General features: G+C 39.1%; 1 protein-coding gene across 2 annotated transcripts; it reads right to left on the reverse strand.

The window, feature by feature from the left end:
• Positions 1 to 216: 216 nt before the first annotated feature.
• vezf1a (vascular endothelial zinc finger 1a) lies at positions 217 to 20,045 on the reverse strand. 2 transcript variants are annotated; one of them, XM_079599799.1, is made up of 6 exons: positions 19,902 to 20,045; positions 9,813 to 10,582; positions 5,758 to 5,827; positions 5,410 to 5,575; positions 3,371 to 3,406; positions 219 to 3,124 (listed from the first exon to the last, which is right to left on the reverse strand). In XM_079599799.1, the coding sequence occupies exons 1-6, from the start codon at positions 19,935 to 19,937 to the stop codon at positions 2,769 to 2,771; spliced, it is 1,434 nt and encodes a 477-aa protein (XP_079455925.1). In that variant the 5' UTR covers positions 19,938 to 20,045; the 3' UTR covers positions 219 to 2,768. The 2 variants fall into 2 exon arrangements, with proteins under 2 accessions (XP_079455926.1, XP_079455925.1); XM_079599800.1 differs by lacking the exon at positions 3,371 to 3,406 and having other exon boundaries at positions 217 to 3,124.
• Between the last annotated feature and the right edge of the window lie 586 nt (positions 20,046 to 20,631).

Genomic DNA, 20,631 nt, shown 5'->3' on the forward strand with positions numbered 1-20,631 from the left:
GTTTAAAAACATTTTGGTCATAAAACCACCCAAAACAAAGTGTACAGAATACGTGTGAAGAGGCCAAGAATGTAATAAAAGATTAAATGTTAACATGAGGTATCAGTTTTATCATGCAGACAAAAATCTAGGTGGATCGGTTTCAATTTCCGGTACTACATTTCATAATTATTGACTATAAATGCTGGTAGATCTCGCTTAAATGCACATACAGCAATCATGTTTTACAGTTTTTTATTTAGACAACCCAAATAAAAAGGCACATAAAACATTGCGCATGTTTACATAATTATTTCTGACAAACTTACATTAAAAAAAATGTAGGAATGTTTTTCTTTCTGCTACTCAGAAAGCCTAGCCTTCGTATATACAAAATTACCATTGTTAATGTACTAATACAAAAGTTTTATAAAAGGTTATTTTGCTTTTCTTCGCTCACATGTCTATCTGTACTCTAAGATCCTCTGAGCTAAACACTTCTGTACAAACATATACATTCAACCGCTTTCACAGGGGCTCCAAAAATCATCCAGTTCATCAACTGAATCAAAACAACATCAGACTCAATTCAAATATCTTCACTTCATTGGATTTCATAATTGGTTTGAATTTGGCAAATAAAAGGCAATTATAATGCATCTACTAAAGAAATGCATAAACGCTCATTCTGACTCTCCCCCCACAAACTAAACTATGGAAACATGCTTTTGTTTGTTCTAGTGTGACGGGAGAATCAAACGGCTCACGCGCGCACACACACACACACACACACACACACACACGGATCAGGGATTCATTGTGTCTGATCAGGATAAAGCATCCCCTTCCTGAGACTCAGTGCTGGGGTGGACGGCATCCATTCAGACACTCCAGATCATCACATCACAGGCTGTGGCGGGAAAACTACCCACAGAAAATTGCATACAAGTCGAATAATTAGTGTTTTCACTACAGCAGTCTCTTCTCTCTGGCATCTGCTCCATCCACAGGAAGCATATAGAGGAAGTGGCCGACATAATGTACCTAAATTTCCATCACATTGGCGGCAGATCCGTGTAGTGAGTGGCAGCTCACTCTTCCTACTTATACTGTTAAGTGTGTTCTCATCAACACGAAATTATAAAAACTCTTCAGTTCAAACAGATCGGCATGTAACCACCCACCACAGTGTAGAAATTTCCAGAAGCAGTCTGTAAACATTCTTCTTTATTTCAGACTGAAGACGTGCTTTTATGGTAAATGGTGCTTCTGGGCTTTAGCTACAGCAAAATACTACCAACCTACAGTCCAAACCACTGGAAAAAAAAGATTCAATATTAATCACTGGAAGCAAATAAAATGAGCAGGATGGTGCCGCTGTGGAAATAACAGGTAAAATAACTACAAAACAAAAACAAACCTAAAAAATTATATAATATATATTTTTTTTTAAAGGAAAAAAAAAAATCTAAAACAAAAATAAAACCTAAAATACAAAAATATTAAACAAAAAGTTCAAATTAATGAATCAAAAAACAAACAAAAAGCAAAACAAAACCTAAAACATACAAATACACAGGAAAAAAACAAACGAGAAAATCTAAAAACAACAAAAAATAAAACCTAAAATAAAGCTATATAAAATCAAAGTGAACTATATTTACAAACAAACATGAATAATTCCAAATCCGTTTCCTGGAATTATTCATGTTCATTTCCTATTCTCAGCCTATTTATAGAACAGGGATCTTGCAAAAATCACATAAAAATACAAGAAAACGAGGTTATAAAATACTTTTAAAGATAAAAATCAGGCAACAAAAGTCCAAATTAAAGGGTGTCAATGCGTGACTCCAACCTCTATATGGCCCTGTTTTGAATGAGCTGGTTATCTACAGTTCATAAACCCTGTCCCAAATGGCGTACTTGACTCCTCAGAATCCACACTTTGTTGAAGTAATGCTCCACAGACTTAGTAGTACGCTTGGAAGTCCGCACTAGTGTGCAAATGGGGCGCTCGAGCACCTTTCTCACCCATAAAATGACAAAGGGGACACCTTACGGCGGTCTTCATGGACTTCACGGATGCGTGCAAAAGAAACCGCAGCAACCACATCAAGTGCGCAATTTTGGACAGGGCCATACTATCATGATATTTAGATTTAGATAATACTGCCTCTTTAGACTAGGGATATGCTTTCAGTGCAAGACTCTCTTTCCTTCCTCCAAACGTTTTCTTTTGTATGCAAAAGCTAACAATGGCGACGTAAACAATAAGAAAAGGAAGCTGCCCTCCCCTCAGACAAACTAAAAAGTCGTAAACCGTGACCTGCCAAACACTATTAATAAAGAAAACAAAAATTGTTCTCAACTGTACCTCTTCAAAGTTGCTACATGGACGAACGAACTCAAAATAATACAAAAAATATTTTAAAAATCCTCCCTCCCAATGGAAGCTAAAGTCACTTTCTAATGAATTTTCTTAAATACTGATCACGCCTCAACGTCATTAAGAACCCATCGGCACTCTGCTTATAAAAAAAGTGTTCGAAATGCACATCGATTATTGCATTTGTCCTTAAAAACGTCCGTCGGGGTTTGAAGTGCTCAGAGGAGCTTGCGAAATGCCCCGCTATCGAGCTGCTCACCTTGCGCGCAAAATGCAAACGTATCCAAAGGCCAGAGAGAGTTGGATCGACCCGTGCTACTCTTCCACCAGAGTTGGCACAGGATGGGTTTTGTTCACGCCACACAGGTGTCAGGGCAAAAAGGCTGGTCAGGGGCCGGTTCTACCAGGGAGAAGACGGCAAGACTTGGGACAGGAAGGACATGCTGTCCATTGATCTCATGGCGATGTTGAGCGGGCCGCCGATGTTCATGGACATGGGTGTTGTGATGGCCACCGGGTGGGCGATGTTCATGGACCCTGAGGCTGGGATGTTGACGGAGGCGATGTTCACAGGGCCGGTGATGGTAACCGGGTGCTGCAGGCTGACGGGAGATGTGATATTGACCGTGTTGGTGGAGATGTTCATCTGGGCTGCTATGGTAACGGGGTTGCTGGTGTGGCCACGGTTCATTGCAGAGGTGATGGGGGACGAGACCGAGACCGGTGTGGAGGCAGAGTTGCAGACTTCAGTGTTGTCTGTAGAGCACGGAGAAAGAGACAGGATAAGCGTTTAATACGTGTGTTCAGGGTTTGTGTGTATTCCGCTCCCAAACTCTCTGGGTGTCTAGACTGGTGTGTCAAATGATGTAAAGAAACCTGTAGACATATGTGAGCATTTGTGATCGAACTTCGTTTGGTAACAGCGGAGACGGGAGAGAGCAGACTGTTACCGTGACTGTGTGTATCTGCTTTTCCACCTTTTTTGTTTTGTTTCATTTTTACCTTTTCGGAGCCCTGAGTGGTTCCACTGCCAGTCTCCTATTTAGAAATAGACAGAGGGTTATGATGGGCAGGCAGCTGCCTGCAGTGATGCATTATGGGACTTTTACCAACGCAGGGCTGTATTTATGCTTAGTGTGAATTCAGACATTAATATTTTATTTAAAAGGAGATATGTTCATTATCATCATAAACAGATACAAGCCTTTTTATCCAATTCAACAGAAACAATTTAATGTAAACGTTGCAGGTTCAAAACAGGTTAAACTATTGACAGCATGAATGGCATGTTGACATTTAGCACAGAAAAAACAAACTCGTCCATCAGTTTGCAAAAATTCTTTGTAGAAAACCTTCCAAATGACCTGCTCATTGTAAGGGCATTACAAACAATTATTTTAAAAGTATTTCTGTTAAATATACCATAATATAGTAAATATATAATAAATTATATTATATTAATAATATTTTTTTTAACTGAGGCAAAAGACAAAAATACTTGTAAATGTAAAGGTGTAACAATATAATTACTATAATATAATTAATTATATAATATTATCAATGTCTTTTTCGGCAAAAGACAACATTATTATTATACCCATTATATTAATATTACAAAGAAATAGTATACAAATTATATATATTATACATTTATATAAATTATTAAAATATTATAAATATACTTTTTAATATAATAGAATAACAAAATAATATTCTGTGGTAATCAACAGCATAGTCACAGATGCTGTCAATAAAATGTGGCAATTTGTTTTGAAACCTGTACAAATAGTTTTGGCTATTAAAATATACAATAAACTTTCTACAAAAAAAAAAAAAAAAAAGAAAACTACAAGAATCACAGTCAACAAAACAAAACTAGCTAATCACGTTCAAAGCAGACATAAATGTTAAAAATAAAAACTAAACTACATGACAGAGATGGATCATGGAATGGGGATCAGTGGGTTAATTCATGAAAAATATCCAAGCAAACTAATGGCACCTATCACTAAATCGCTGAGTGATAACTGAGACCACAAGTATGAATTTGAGGAACTCCACTCCTTAAACACTAATTCAAGTAAATGACAGTACAAATTTCCAGAGTACTGCTTTATATCCTTGCATTCGATCTAGATTAGCCCTTTTCCTGACCCTGTTGTCCTCAGAAAGGATCCGGTTCTGTCAGAGCAGTTTCTGCCTAAAGCAAAGCATTGGCCTCCTCCACTGATATGCTTGACTAATTTAATCTCTGAACATACAAATCAAATGCCATGACCAATGAAATATGATGGAATGCACAACCAAAGTTCAAAAAAACTTCACAAAAATAAACGCAATATTACTGGGAAAGGACTTCTGGCTCAAGAAATCACAGCAGCCATGTTCAAGTATCATTCCAAACAGAAGTACTCACAAATAATTGCTTTAAATGCCCACTTTACAGAGACTTCACTCCCACGATTCTTTGTGCTTCATAAGAAGACCATTTTCCAGCAACCTGAACCATTCCTCAATCTCAGAAAGAGCTCTGGGCTTAAAAATGGACTCCGCTCCAGCCCCTAAAGCATGTCGTTCTCAGACAAAACTCAAGTCAAAGGACGGGAATGGGACCAAGCAAAAACGTTTTCAGAATAACCTGTGATGTCATGAAAACACTGAATTAAATATACTTTGGATGTTAAAATATGTTCTGCAAGAAGTGTAGGATTTAAAAAAATGACAATGGGGTTTAATTTATTGTAGGCGTTATTGTAACACGTGTTCATTCTGGACGGTTCTCAGTTTTTCAGTTTTTTTTTAAAAACCACTGAGCAGGATAAAGTCACCTCTCATAAACTAGTGCACTTGAGTATGTGTAAGAGAGTTTGGGAGCTGAAGGGACATCAAAGAGCTTGGAGAAGAGAAGAAATGATGGAACAGAGTATTAGTAGAAGGATGTTGGTGCTAGAGCTACATGAGTCACCCAGAGAAGCTGGGAATGTTGGCGTACAGACTAAAGGTTGATTGGCTGTTGGGGCAACCAATCATGTTGCACTTACCTTTGTTACAGGCATTGTTAAAGGTGGTCTGGCCGTGTGTTTTTAAGTGGCTGGTGATGTAGGCAGCGCTCAGCATCTTTCCGCACACGTTGCACGTGACTTTACCCTCGTGCCGAATCATATGCGACCGAAGTCTGTCTTTGGTGGCAAAGGCTGATGTACAGGCCTATTATGGACACAAGACATGAAGATCTACATCATTTACAGACAAAATTCTAAGCTTTCCTTGAATCACTTATTACTAGGTAATCAACATTTACGTGTGCAACGTTTTTACTTTAAGAAGTTTTCGTTATTAACCCTTTCTGCGCAACTGCATAAATGGAATGAATGGGTTCTGGTTCTTACCGTTACTTGGCATTTGAAAGGTCTCTCTGAGGAATGAACATGCTTTACGTGGCAGCTGAGATGGTCAGGCCTGAGAGGAGAAGGAAAAATTAAAAACATGGCGGAGAAGAAAACAGCAGTGTCTGTAACAAAGTGGTACCAACTGTGTCTACGTGAACTTAGGTGCTGTACTTTGCCTCTGAGAGACAGTTTTGATGAGTTTGTCTCTAAGTTGCAGATTCATCAGATGCCTTGACCTAGAAAACCTAATGCAGATGTGGCTTACAGTAAACACTGGGCTACACCAGCACTACTCACTGTTCACTTAATAGAACGCAAACTGATGTTGCTTTCACACTAGAGATTTTGGTTTGGATTCAAGTTTGATTGCCTGTAACAGGGATGTCCAAACTCGGTCCTTGTGGGCCACTGTCCTGTAGCCTGGGAAAACCCAGACCACTTCCGGCAAATTTAGATTTGCTCTGCAAGTGGGTCTGGCAAAGAGCCCATTGAAACCCATTTCCAATCCGTCGAAATCGCGGCACCAATCAGAAACGTTGGGGCGGGCTTTACACGATGACGACAGAGCAGCGACGGTGACGCAGATTTTGTACATTACAGAGATGGATGCCGCCGTGGAACATCACTCGTTCGAATCAGCTATCGCGTCTGTTTCAAGCGATTTAAAATGGTCATTTACAAAAACGGCAAAAGTCGTCAGAAGCCATTGCTACATCTTCCTGAAAAACACAAACAGAGAATTGCTGAGAGTCTCAGATGTTTCTCCGTCGCTCTGATTGGTTTTAGATCTATCCAATTGCGCCCAGAGCCATTTGAGCGACGTCCGTTGGTGACGCCCCTGTGGAAATGAATCGTCTATGGAGCTTTGCCAGACCCTAACTCAGAGTGGTCTGGGTTTTCCCAGGCTAACTGTCCTGCAGAGTTTAGCTCCAACTTGCCTCAACACACCTGCTTTCTAGTATGTCCTAGTAAGAGCTTGAAAAGCTAGTTCAGGTGTGTTTAACTGGGGTTGGAACTGACCTCTGCAGGACAGTGGCCCTCCAGGAGCTGGATTGAATACCTCTGGCATATAATATTCGATTTATGGATTGATGTGAAAGCATCTTCCAAAATCGATGAATTCATACAGAATTCGGTTCATGTGAACTGCAGCACAACTTACGATTGTTGTGAATGAATATTGAATGAATATCTGAATATTAACATATTTTGTGAGGATACACTACAGCTCCAAAGTTTGGGGTCAATTTGATTTTTTTTATTCAGCAAGGATGCATTAAAGGGTCATGAAAACCAAAAACACTTTTTAAATTATAATTTTTTATTTGAAATAATAACAAATTAAAAAGCTAGAATAACTGCAAAAATACTGACATTTTGAAAACACATTTTTTAAGATGTTGACATGTACAGGTTGCACATCAACGAAAACACTGATAGCACTCGTGTTTACTATACCGGGAAAACATTTTTTCGTTTTTCTGAGCCATTTCGTTATTCCGGTTTAAAAAGCAGAGTTGAACCAACGTCACGAAAAGTGAGGTATATGCGTTAATTTGGAGAGGTGATTGAATGCCGTGGCTGGAGACTACGTGCCTACATCATCCGTTTCTGAGCTTTCCTCCGCATTATTTCTAAGAATTAACTCTTTTAATCCAATTATTGTTCTGTATTGTGCATGAGATCGTATTACAGCGGAGAATACGAATAGCGTTCAACTTTGCATTTGGATGCGCTGTGTGTTTCCTCAGAACAGTAACACAAGTGTTGTTTGCATTCTCCCCGCGATGCGGTCAGAGCAGGTGTTTGACTACCAACACATGGAAAATATGACTAACAAAATTTAATATCTAAAAGCGTGTGTATGAGAGAGCTTGTATCTGAGAGATACTGCAAGAAACACCGCAATGAGTTTAACAAGACAAATCTGGACTGGAGCAAGCGTTTCAAGTTATTATGGACATATTTGATATACTCTAGTGCTCCAAACATGAACTAGTACAGTGTATGCGCACACATTTCATCATGTCGTCTTCAAATGTAATATGTTCAAATAAGAACAATCTGACAGAGGTATTTATTTCTATATATTAATTTCTAAGAATAATTGATCACAACGTATTTGGTTTGTTCATGATACCGGTAGTTGTGTTAGTGGTGATTATAAATATGTTGACATATTAGAACAATTTCTGTAGGATCATGTGACTCTTAAGACTGGAGTAATGATGCTGAAAATTAAGCGTTGACATCACATTTTAAAACAAATGGAGTTTTGCGGAGCATAAGATAAAAAAAAAAACTTTTGAACGATAGAGTTTCTCCAATTATTTGTTTACAATTCAAAAGTAACATAAAATCTAAGTAAAACAAACACTTCTAACCAGGGTTATTATAGTAACAAACTTAAAACTGCAAAAAATGTGTTCTTGAAATCAAATTAAATATTTCAAGAAAAACTTTAACTTATTTTATTTCAGCTAGTTGTCAAGGAAAATTTTCACATTTTCATTTAGTTTAATTCGATGTACTAAAATAACTAAAACTAAAATAAAAATGAATGAAAACTAGATTGAAAACACTAAACAAAAAGAAAAAATTTTTTTAAATTAAATGGAAAATCTACAAACCTAACCCATTATAACGAAATGTATTTTTTGCAATCGTACTTTTGGAACACAATCAGCAGACTAAAATGGACATATGGAAGAGAACAATTAAATTCGGGTTTACAAAACACACTAAATATGAACGTGACAACCTGCCAGAGGAGACTGGGACATTTTGTTTCAGGTAGTGTTCTCAGGAACAGCCAGAGCTCTAAAAACAGCTCTTTTCATCTCTGTGCTTTGACTTGTGTCAGTGCGTGATTAATAATCCGAGGATTAATTTCAGGGATAGCGAGGCCTCTCTGATGCTTTTCTGGATATTCAGAGACATTATAGACGAGACTCCTAAAGCAGCCGTGTGTCTGTGGCCCCTGAGTGACTCAAAGGAAACCCCAGCACTGATCCTCTAAGACAGAACAAACAGGAGGGAATAACAGAGGAATAAGAGCACCCCCTCCTCCTTCTGTTCACGCAGACCCTCGGCATGCTGGGCCCTACAAAGGAAGCCAGTCAGATCCATTCACAACAACTATAAATCAGCCAGCGGCAGCCAATAGGAACGAGATGAAATTAACATCATCAGAACAGCAGATGGTGGATTCAGCTCGAGCCGCGAACACATATTTCAACAGACAGTATTAAATGCACTGACATCATCAGAATCCACAAACAGCATCATTTTATGCGGTATGGAAATGAGTTATTACTACTTTTAACATTTGCTATTAATGTATACATTTAAGCATTGTTGAAAGTGAAAATGTGGTGTTATTTGTAGAGATTGGAATCAAGAAATGGTTCTTATTTAAAATCAACCTTAAATCTTTTTTTAAACTAAAACCAAAAGATTTTCATGATGTTCGGTTTCATTATAGATTGTACTGAACTAATAAATCTACCATGTAAAAAAAATATGCTTTTTTAGTCTCTCTTTAGCTTGAAGTCCGATTCAAATATGGGTTGAATTTATCCGATGAGAATTAAACAACAAAATAATTCTAAGAAAGTTATAGTGACCAGTAGGCCAATAAGCAATCAATCGGCCAAAAAGACTCAAAAATGCGTCTCAAACCAAACCAGTTCATCGTTTAAATCTGCATTTTAAAATGTACTTTATTCCTGAATTATAATATGCTGATTTAATGAAAACAGTTGTGCTGTCTAATACCTTGCTGAAAACTATGATGCATTTAAGAATTATTTGACGACTAAAAGTGCAAAAGAACGACATTTATTTGAATTAGAAATCTATTGTAACATTATAAATGTCTTAACTGTCACTTTTGATTAGTTTAATGCATCCTGGCTGAATAAAGGTTCATTTATTTTTTAAAAATATGACTATCTGAACCAGAATCATTTAATTCTCAACCCCTAACTTCTTAATCAAACACACTGATTATTAAATCTAAGCCAATTTACAAGAAATGCTAAATCCCCTCATACCTTGAGAAGCCCTTTCCGCACACAGAACAGACGTAGGGTTTGTGGACGCCTCCGTCATGTGAGCGCACATGGTACGTCATGCGATCTTTCCTCTTAAAGCGCTGCTGGCATATAGGACACTCGAATGGTTTTTCGTCCGAGTGCGACAGCTTGTGACGGTTCAGATGGTAAACGTCCCGGAAGGCTTTCCCGCACATTTCACAGCCGTGGTTCTTTTTTACGGGCTTGGGTGGCTTTTTGGGAGCACTGTGCTGGGTCACGTTGGACATGGACGTCAGGGACATGACAGTGGAAGAGGAGGACGTGGAAGTGGTCGGCGTGGAGAGGATGCCAGCGACGGTTGAGATGTAGGAGGGGTCACCCGTGGTCTCGCGGGGCATGGTGGAGATGAGCGAGACCATGGTGGGCGCCGCCTGCGCCGTCTTCTTGGGTCTGGACACCATTTTGATGCCGGTGTGGCAGGACTCATGGCGGCGAAGGTGGTAGCTGTCACGGAAGGCCTTGTTGCAATAGCCGCAGATGAATGGCGTCTTGCTCTTGTGCTCTTTCTTGACCACGACCATCGGACCGCCCCCTCCAGCGTTCCCACCCCCTCCTCCCCCCGTCCCGCTGGCTACATTGTCCTTGAGGAGCTCGGCTGCGCTGACAGGGGGCTTGTGGTCCAGCGGAATGGGCATCACAGGCTTCTGGTCCTGTGGCTCAGAGTTCAGCAGTGGCAGCAGGCTGTTTGGGGCCACCTGGTGCTGGTGGTGAAGGGCTTCATTAGCCTGCTGGAAAGAGAAGACAGGACCGGGGCAGGGAGGTTAAAGACTGTAATGTACTGACAACATTTTTTAATTACAGCATTGGCCAAAATTATGGCAGATAACAATTGGGATGACATTATAAATACAAATAAATGCAATTAAAAATAATAGTACAAAATACTAAATAAAAAAAGAAATAATGAGATAATAGTAAAAATACAATAAAATGCAATATGATAATGAGATAAAATAACAATTATATAAAATATAAATGCGAGTATAATAAAATAATAAATAAAATATTAAATCAATCAATCTCAACTGTCATGTGTGCCGAGTCCCGACCCCAGAAAATAAAACGTAATAAATAATTTACTGGTTTACAACAGGTTTAAATATTCCCAATATTTATATACACAAGTAATTTTACATGCTATAGACCAGGGGTGTCGAACTCCGTTCCTGGAGGGCCAGAGCCCTGCAGAGTTTAGCTTCAACCCTAATTTTTTTTTAGAACACCTGATCAGCTAATCAAGTCCTTCATGCTAATTTGAAAATTGCAGGTGTGTGTGTGTGTGTTGAAGCAGGGTTGGGACTAAACTCTGTAGGGCTGTGGCCCTCCAGGAACTGAGTTTGACACCTGTGCTATAGACTAAGTAAAGTCAGCCAGCAAACATGGCATAAATAAAAAAATCTTTAAATAAAAAAAATCTATATATGATTTACTATACATAATAAGATATAATAATATAATAGGATACATATATACACACACAAGCATATATTCGCAATACAGATGTGAAAGCTGTCTCATACACCGGTCTTCACATTTATTTTTCCTCAGATAAAAAAAATATATCTCCAGAGAATTTTACTCTGGGGCTCCAGTACGTTTGAACAGAGATGAAAAACTCTGATCTCAAGGATACATTACAGATGATATAGCCTGAGCCCATCCTGAGTGTGTGCGTGTGTGTGTGTTCTCTTCTGTTTTCCCATCAGCAGCCTGTGGGGTGACTAACGATGAGCAGAAGTTCAGGAATGAACACACACGCTCACGTTACATACATGCAAACACACACTGGACACGACAGCTGGCAGGAGGAAGAGCCACTCCATTGAGAAACATCTCATTAAATCAAATGAGTCAAGTTTCTCCTCTTCAAACACAGAAATTCATGCTGGGCTAATGACTGGATTCAGAATTCCTGATTCAGAATGATGCACAGTGTTATCAAAAGTGTCATCTGGGCCCCAAACTAATGACACAGATTACGCTGCAGTCGTGATAGAGCACATGCTGGGTACAGGACAGAGCCTGTGTGCTCGGCTCTCTCTGATTAACTGAACTCAAAAACAACACCGGGCCGCTGAGGAATCTAAATCTGTCCGGCGTAAACCGATCTGCCGAGATGCTCCCGGTTCTCCATGTGACTGCTAAATTAACCGTAACGCAAGAGAGATGATTCAGCGGGTCAGGAACAAACAAACTAAACCTGTGAATGAGACTTCACACAGAAAAAAGAAAACGAGAGAGATTCAGCACTTAGACAACTCTGATTGGTGGACAGGAATATGACACTTTTATTTAGAAATTGATAGGCAACACACTGGCTGATATTAGATAAACAGATCTCTATGCATTTCAAATGACACTAAGCTTCATGTACCATGGCCAACTGCTTTTATGCCTTTTAATAATAAAAAACGAATGTAGCACTTTAATCAAGAAATATGCTATTGTTCAAAAGTATGGGGTCAGTAAGATTTTTTCTTAAATCAATACTTTCATAAATAAATGATAAATAAACTTTTGAAAAAAAATGTTACAAAGAATTTCTATTTCAAATAAAAGCAGTTGAACAAAATCAGCACGTGACACTTAAGACTGGAATAATGGCTGATTGCCATCACAGGAATAAATCATTTTAAAATACATTATAATTTAAACAATTTTAAATATTTATGATAGTATTGATTTAAAGAAAATCTTTTTAAAAGCGCTTTAAGAGGAATCCATATTTTACTAAATTAATGTTTTTATTCTCTTTTTTTTATCAAAGTAAAGGAATTGATTATGCTTGGTATTTTATGCTTGGTGAGCATAAAATATTTTTAAAACAATGCATTTAATAAAAAAAAATTTAACCCCAAACAGTAATTTATATTATATATAGAAATGTAAAACATTACTTTCACATAAACAATGAAATGGATGAATTTTAAAAGTCTACATTTTGGCAAATATTACCCTTAAGATGCAGAAGAACAACAAGGAATGCAATCCAAAGTAGTTAAACATATGATGCAATTTTATGACGCGCGATACTGACGTACCACATACTTAAAAAGCGCATACTTTTCTATCATAAGGAAATTATTTACTTTCACAGAGTAGAAGTATGTGAATTGGGACGCAGCCAACATGAACAACACACAGGGAAACCCACCTCGCAGGCCTGGAAACAGAGGTGGATGTTTGTTTGTTTGTTTACTGAGGCTTCTGGGAGGCTGGACGCACTCCTTCAGTTCTCCCTTACACAGACACACACACACACAGCAGCATGAGGGATTTGTTTACACGGCCAGGGGCAAAAGCTTACAGACACTCGCTGCTAACCTACATCACAACCACCTGCCCCAGCAGACACTGATCTTCTCTGAGCCACAGCGTCAGCAGCGCAAACAAGAGGAACACTAATATACAGCAATCGCAAACACATTGAATTCATCTATGAACAGCCCAAACGAACTGATTCGCTAAAATGAATCAGACTTCCCAATGCTCCCACAGCCTGAGGCCCTTAAAAGACCCAATAAAGTGCGGCAAACACACTGTTCACCCACTATTGATGTTCAATGGAGCATCTAAAACAGGCACAGCCCCCAAAAACTGAGAAACAGCCCCAAACCAGCTCTGTTAAAGAAAAAAAAACTCACTCACTGCACACAACTAATGAGCCAAAATCGTATGTAGATTTTAAACCAGAACAAAGTCAGCAAAAGGTCAAAGGTGGCATTATTAGGGCTCGGCCCCTGAGGGCACATCTTCCCCTGTCATGATAAAACAACAAGGCCTGTCAATTCTCAGAGGCCAAGGAAACACACACACACACACACACACACACATAGCCTGAGGGCATCAGGAAGGAGAATGCGTTGATTAGTCGTCCTACAAGCTAATTGATTAGTGAGGCAGACTAATTAATTTAAAATATATATTTTTAACATCATAAAGACAGTTTCAGCATGCTGACAGTGGGGGAAAAAGTAGAGAGAAGGGCTGTATGATATATCGAAATTATAAAAATATCACAAAGGAATCACTTGCGATGACTGCATGATTTTAATACTCCAAAAGATTACAAAGGTCCAACGCTGCGTCCGAAATCAAATACTTCCCTAGGCTAGTATGCGAGAAACAGTACGCCAACAGAGTAGTATGTCCAAATACATAGAATTCGAAACACAGTATGTGAAAAGTTCCCGGATGATAATACTTCCGGCGAGAATCTGGAGTGCGCATTCAATTTACACTTTACTATCCCATGAGGCCACGGGAGAGGATTTATGAATGGAGGTGAAGGGACGCAACTGACGCTTGATAATGATAATGAAAAAGGTCACATGATAATGATAACATGACGGATGTAGTACGTCCGGATTACAATCATACTACACACATTCATACTATATAGATAGAACATACTTTTTTAACGGTCGCGAAGTTCAAATTCAAATGTAGCATGTATCGATTTCAGACGGAGCTCAAGTTTTATGTCGTTGCAGACAGCAGATTGAACACATTGACGGTTACATATGTGTGACATGCTTAATGTTATTAAACTCAAACGAAGTACTCAAGCACACAGGAAGCTGCCTCTCAGGCAGAGCGTGATCCCTAATTTAGCTCTCTTCCATAGCTAAATAGCCTACACAAAATTATTATTGGACAAAAAATGTCTGTCTTGGTGAGCAGTCGTATAAACGCAGTGAGTTGTGTCTGAAGTGGACCAAACAGTTGAGAAAGAGCGCGTGTGCAACAATATATTGGATCCGTGCAGCTCTTAAAGTGACAGCAGCGTAATAAACCGTCTGTGAGCTTAATGTTACTCAAACAACAAAAGACAAGAGAAAGTCACTCACTGCTCTTGACTGAATAACTTTTGTAGCATTAATAAGGATCAGTATATAATTCATTCATGGAGTGAAGACTAAGCTGGGTTTTATTTTTACATTTGATTATTCCATTTCTGTTGTTAAATAAACCTAATGTAGGCCTAGCCTGGTTCTATCTAGTCTCAGCCTCAGACGTCACACCCACGGAACGTTGGCTAAACGTCTGATGCATATGGTACACTTAACTGGAAACACTTCAGGAATGTCGAAGTCGTCATCTGATTGGTTGAATTTTATCGGATTTCAGGGGGGCGTGAGTGTCGCGTTTATTTTCGGTCCGCCGGAAAACAAAGCGCAGACGTGTGATTGCGGAAGAAAAACTGTTGTGTTTACATGAGTGACAATGAGCATTTATCAAGATCAGCTAAACGTAGGATTCTCAAAAGTATGCGAGGTTCACGGCATAGACTCTTTAAGAGATGTCCAGGAGTTTTGTTTGAGGCACTTAGTGGAGACTTATTGCACGCCGGTCTGTTGTTGTGGGGACATTTCCACGCCCCGAAACGTGACGCTGAACGAAACGAACTGTAATTGGTTGTTTGACATGTCGGTCAAACGGCCTTATGGGCGGGCCTTGGCCAAAGAAAGCTGCTATGAATTCCAGACCTTCAGCCGTCAGTCTGAAGGTCTGGCTACGCGAGACTAGGTTCTACCAGACTCTCGTACATTTCATTTGTACAGAGAGTCTGGCCTCTCTCCATTGACAAGCGTTAACTTCCTTGAAGGCGGGTCCTCTGTTGAACTTTAAAACTATTGGATCTGCCATAACCAATCACTAACGTTTGGTTGTGACGTATGACGACTCAAACTAGCGCACAACCTCAACGTCATCGTTCTCAGCCACTCCTTCTGTTCGCTGATTGGACCAGTAAAAAATTGACTGGAGAAAACGCAAGAATATACCACAATCCCAGACGTAGTACTGAAGGAAAATTAAAATTTAGCAGAAGTACTAAGGAGGGCGGAGCCAGGCTAATGTAGGCCTACCTGTAACCCTAAACCCCCAGTTCACACTGACATTAAAACTACACATACTTTTTATGTAATGCTGCAGTAAAAAAACTGCTGTTCACTTTCAGAAGTTGTAGGGACGCCTCTCACAAAAATAATGTGAAACATGCATGTTGGTTTTTGGTTGTATAATTTTTGTTTAATATCTATTTTTTTATATAATTTAAATTGTGCAGCCCTAGAGACTGATTGCGTTGGTCAGAAGAGAGAAAGATGTCAAAATTGCCATAACTCCCCCAGCAGTTGTGTTAGAGATACTCACACAGCAGTGTGCTTTTCTTTTTGTAATTGAATGGCAAGGTAATATAATACAAAGTATAGTGTTATAACATTTTATAAAACTGGAAAAACAACTAGGGCTAGTTTTATAATGTTACAAACTGTGGAAATGCATTATCACAGTCAGTGAAAATATTAAAATATTTAATTTTGCATATGCTTAATCAAGAGATGCTGTTGGTCTCTGAAAAGAGGACACTGCAATTAAGTTGCGTGCTTTCCTGCAATCACGAAGAGGGCAGGGTTAAATACCTGACCTCTCGCATTCAGCGTCATCCATCCATCTCGCAAGACTGACCGCGACGCAGGCAGACGCAGGACAAGAAAAACGAATGCTTCTTTCTGCTCCTTATTTCATCTGCTCTATTGTGATAGACACAAATCGGAGCGGGGATGCCCTCACGGATCCGCAGGGGGTCTTTGTGCGGGAGTCTTCTCCGATTTGGTTCCTCTATTCATGAGGAGAACTGCATATCTCCACACACACACACACACTTCCTATAGCATCCCAGTCATCATTTTACTGGGTACGTCTGGGGATGCGAGTCTAGACTAGGCCGCTGTGTGTGTGCGTGTGTGTGAACTTCACGAGCATGTGACGCAGAATGACTGTAGCCCTGCTGCGTCTTCACGCCACTCTGACAATTTTGATACAAATCGGCTCTGAAGGCTGAGGTCAGTGTAACGTAAATAACAGAGAAAACGAGTTCAGCGAGAGAATAAGGAGTTTTGAAAAGCCAGCGGCCGCACAATGGAGATCCGCAACGGGCCAGAGCTGGATGCTGAAACACATGGTAATTCATTTTCGAGTAAAGCTTTCTTAAATTTGAATTTGAAAAGAAACAGCAAAGAAGAAAGAGTGATTAAACGGGCAAAAAAAAAAAAAAGTACAAAAAGGAACAGGGTGCTTGTGGGAAGGCAAACAGCTCATAACACCACACAACCCAGCTGTTTACAACTATTAGACCCTAAAGGACAAATCCCACAGCATAATCTCCCTGCAGTTCACACATTTTCACAGACACATGAAGGTTGCGTTTTACTGGGACTAGGGATGGGAGGTATGACCACAATCTTACATCATGCTATGAGTAATTGTATATCACGCTGTATACATTAAAAAAAGGAACATGTTGTTTTGTCTTTAATCATATATATAAATATTCATATTTCACATTTAAGGATGTAATATACATTATGGGGTTGAATTTTTTTAATAAATTGAGTATTTTACATATATTTATATAAAAAAATGATTGTGTATTTATGTGTAGCCTTCTAGCCGATATATATATAGTATTGAAGTAAATAGACCATTAAAATATAGGCTATAAATTATAAATTTAAATATTGAAAAGGAATTAAATGTATATAAATATTTTTTTTTTTAAATCTCAATAATCTAGACTTAAATACTTTAAATAAACAAGCGTTTACATAAATACATTATTGAAAAATAAAAAATATAGGCTATATTTCATTACATTTTAAATAGCCTATATATACACATTTTTTTCTCCCTTTTCTTTTTTTAATAAACTTCACAAATAAATTTGGCATCTGTGCAAATGTAGTTCCACATGTTTCATCATGTTCAACAATTAAAAACAGAAGACTGCAACACTGTTAATATAAGCCATATTTAAAGTCACTGTAAAACAGCTGATTACTCGATGTTGATTTTAAAACCACACCTTTGGATAAATTGTTGCATGAACATTATAACAGACTGGTGTGTTGACACATTTAAACCATTTGCCGATATAAAGCATCATACCACCCCAGCCCATAACTGTGACGCTGCAAGAAATGCATCTCACTGCCATTTGACTGTCCCAGCAAACATTTCCACTCCGGTGACTCTCTCGGATGAGCAACACTCACATTCAACAGCACATTCATTCATCATGAAAAGTTCATCTTCCGTACAAGTAAGAATGAAAGTCTAAAGCTATTCTGAACACCGAAGGCAAGGTGCTGATGGGCCCTGGGGGTGACGGAGCAGGTCTGTGCTGTATCAACAAATGAAGGACGTTTTAGGAGTCAGTCACTCATGAGTCACACACCTACATCAGCTCGGTGATAAATGGATTAAAGGAATTCTTCTTTCTCTAGGCTACACTCCGATATTAGCTGTCGAACAAATGATTAGTGGTCAACTAGTTTATCAAGAGCCACGTTAAAAAAACAGGTCAACTTCTAAAAAGAGCATCTTGAGACACTTGAATGATTTGCTCAGTCACTAAACAACAACTGAGGGGATTCACCCTCAAACTGAAGTTTACTATCAGAACAGCTTCTGCAATCTCACCAAGTCCATGACTAAAACCCAAAGTCACCACATTCATTCACTATGATGCTCGACCAAAAACACAATCAGAGTGAAACGGCTGCCACAGGTTTCAGCCTGATCTATATTAATCACAACCTCTTTTCACTGAGAAGGAGAGAAATAGACATTACAGAAAGAAACCGGCTTTGTGTGGTGGCATGTGTCACATTAGAAGGATTGAACTTGTCTAATCTCACTTTGCATTGTAATGACTGTGAAATGACTCAGTCTCTCAGTCAGTCGTGCAGAACTTCAAGGGCAAAACAGGACCCCAAACATCCATTGCTTATGTAAATGTCAGGTTTATTAAAGCAAACATTACAGCAAAAATGTTTACCAGGATCTTTTCAGAAGAGTCATATATTAAAATATGTTTCGCACTTACAACCACAATTACATAGGCAATAAAAAAATTATAAAGAAGACCTGCAGAACTAAACTCATCCACCAGGCAGCCCACATATGGCTCAACATGTGCTGAACACAAAGCATGTAATCAAACACACAACTCTTTCACTGACATGTTGCCCCACAGTAGTTTATAGAAGAGCATACACGGACATCAAAAACTCAACAATATCACACAGAGGAACCAGGTGCAATAGCCAATGCACACTGTAAAAGGTATAATGAAAAACAGAAAGTTAAACTTAAGCCTGGAGGATACAAGTGACTAAGAAAGCAATCCAACTGAACACCTCATAAAGTGAGTTTACATGTGAACTAGTCCTGAGTCACTACATCTAGTCACCAGAGCAGTTCATTATGCTCAGATGTATTGCTCTCCCAAAGCTGATATAGATAGACAAGTTTATACAAATTGTCCAAATTAAATGTATTAAATATTTTTTTAACTAATAACATATTGACTAACGTTATAGACATTTCCATAACTTTTTCAGATATTAATTTCTGTAACTTTTCCAGAAAATGAGAGAGAGATGGAGGAATTGATAATGGAGAGACGATAGACAGATCTAGAGAGGGAGAGTTAATGGAGAGATGGATGGAGGTAGGGACGAACAGAGATAGTGACAGATATAGGAGCAAACAGAGTGAACGATCTATAAAGGAATGAATAGAGAGATGGATGAACGGATAGAGAGACAGAGGAAAATATCCACAGAGGGAAAGATAGAGAGATACAGAGACAGAATAACAAGAGAAATAGAGCGGGATAGATGGAGCAAAGACAGATAGGGGGACAGAAGGAAAGATCAACAGAAAGAGAGAGATGGAGTAACAAACTGATTGATAGAAGGCTACATCTAAAGAGATAAGAGGAGGAAACAGGGATATGGTGTTAGATCTACAGAGATAGATGTGTAAACACTGAGATTGAGTGTTACTACTACATCTATAGAGGGAGCGCAGCTGGGCGCCCGGGACTCATCTACTATTGTTTTGCTCCAACTGCTCTGTTTCAAATATCTCTGTTCATAAAGCAGACTGAAGAAGGCAGACCGGCAGCATGAGTGAGCGGCGCGCGGACTGCGTGTGAGTGTGAATGTGCGTGTGTGCTTAAGAGAAAGAGTTTCTCACCTGGAATAAGAAAGAGCTCCAGCTCTGCTCCATCATCGCGTCTCACTCACAGAAACAAAGCGCTCAACATGGCAGAGCGAGACTTCCGCCACCCCGCGGACCGTACCACTCGCGCGACGGGGGAATACAACAGCAGTCTGAATTGTTTAATCAATAAAACACCATTCATTTCTACATTATGGTAATATATGAACATATGTATACATACTTTTCGGTACAAGGCACTCTGTCTATGCTCTCGGGGGCGAATGTCATGAAGTTCTGAATTTAGTGGTTTTCAGAACACCCCTGTTTTTCATCTCCATCTCGATAAACTCTCGGGACGCTCCAAAAAACAGGATTGAAGAAGTTGATGAATAGCGCGGAACTGTCGCGAGACTCGTCATAACTCACTGCGCGAGACTGACTGCAGGATTTATCTGCATTTATTCGATTGAACATGCACCATCTGCATCTGTACATTTAATATGCATTTTGATACTTTTAATGCAGCGTTATGCATCTTAATGGATTAATCTAAGGGACTTGACTGTTTTGAAACTTTTCAGTAAGAAGATTTGTTCATAGATTCGTTCAGTGTCCCTAGCTGTGTTCGAAATCACCCCCTATACCCTCATTCACTATTATTCCCTACATGAGTGCACTAATATAGTCCACTTGAGTGAATGAAAACGTGTGAGCAGTTTCGGACACTTACTGAGTGCACCGGAAGGGCTGCCGCTTTTGTATA

The sequence above is a fragment of the Phoxinus phoxinus genome, assembly GCF_949152265.1.
Source record: "Phoxinus phoxinus genome assembly, chromosome: 23".
NCBI lineage: Eukaryota > Metazoa > Chordata > Actinopteri > Cypriniformes > Leuciscidae > Phoxinus > Phoxinus phoxinus.

What these genes read in the sequence shown, in the direction of transcription:
- vezf1a (XM_079599799.1), bottom strand. Translation starts at nt 19,937, where the DNA reads ATGATGGAGCAGAGCTGGAGCTCTTTCTTATTCCAG. An exon ending in TGCGGAAAGGGCTTCTCAAG is followed by an intron (nt 5,828 to 9,812) that starts GTATGAGGGGAT and finishes TTCTCCTCTCAG; the next exon opens with GCCTGACCATCTCAGCTGCC. An exon ending in CTTTCAAATGCCAAGTAACG is followed by an intron (nt 5,576 to 5,757) that starts GTAAGAACCAGA and finishes TGTCCATAATAG; the next exon opens with GCCTGTACATCAGCCTTTGC.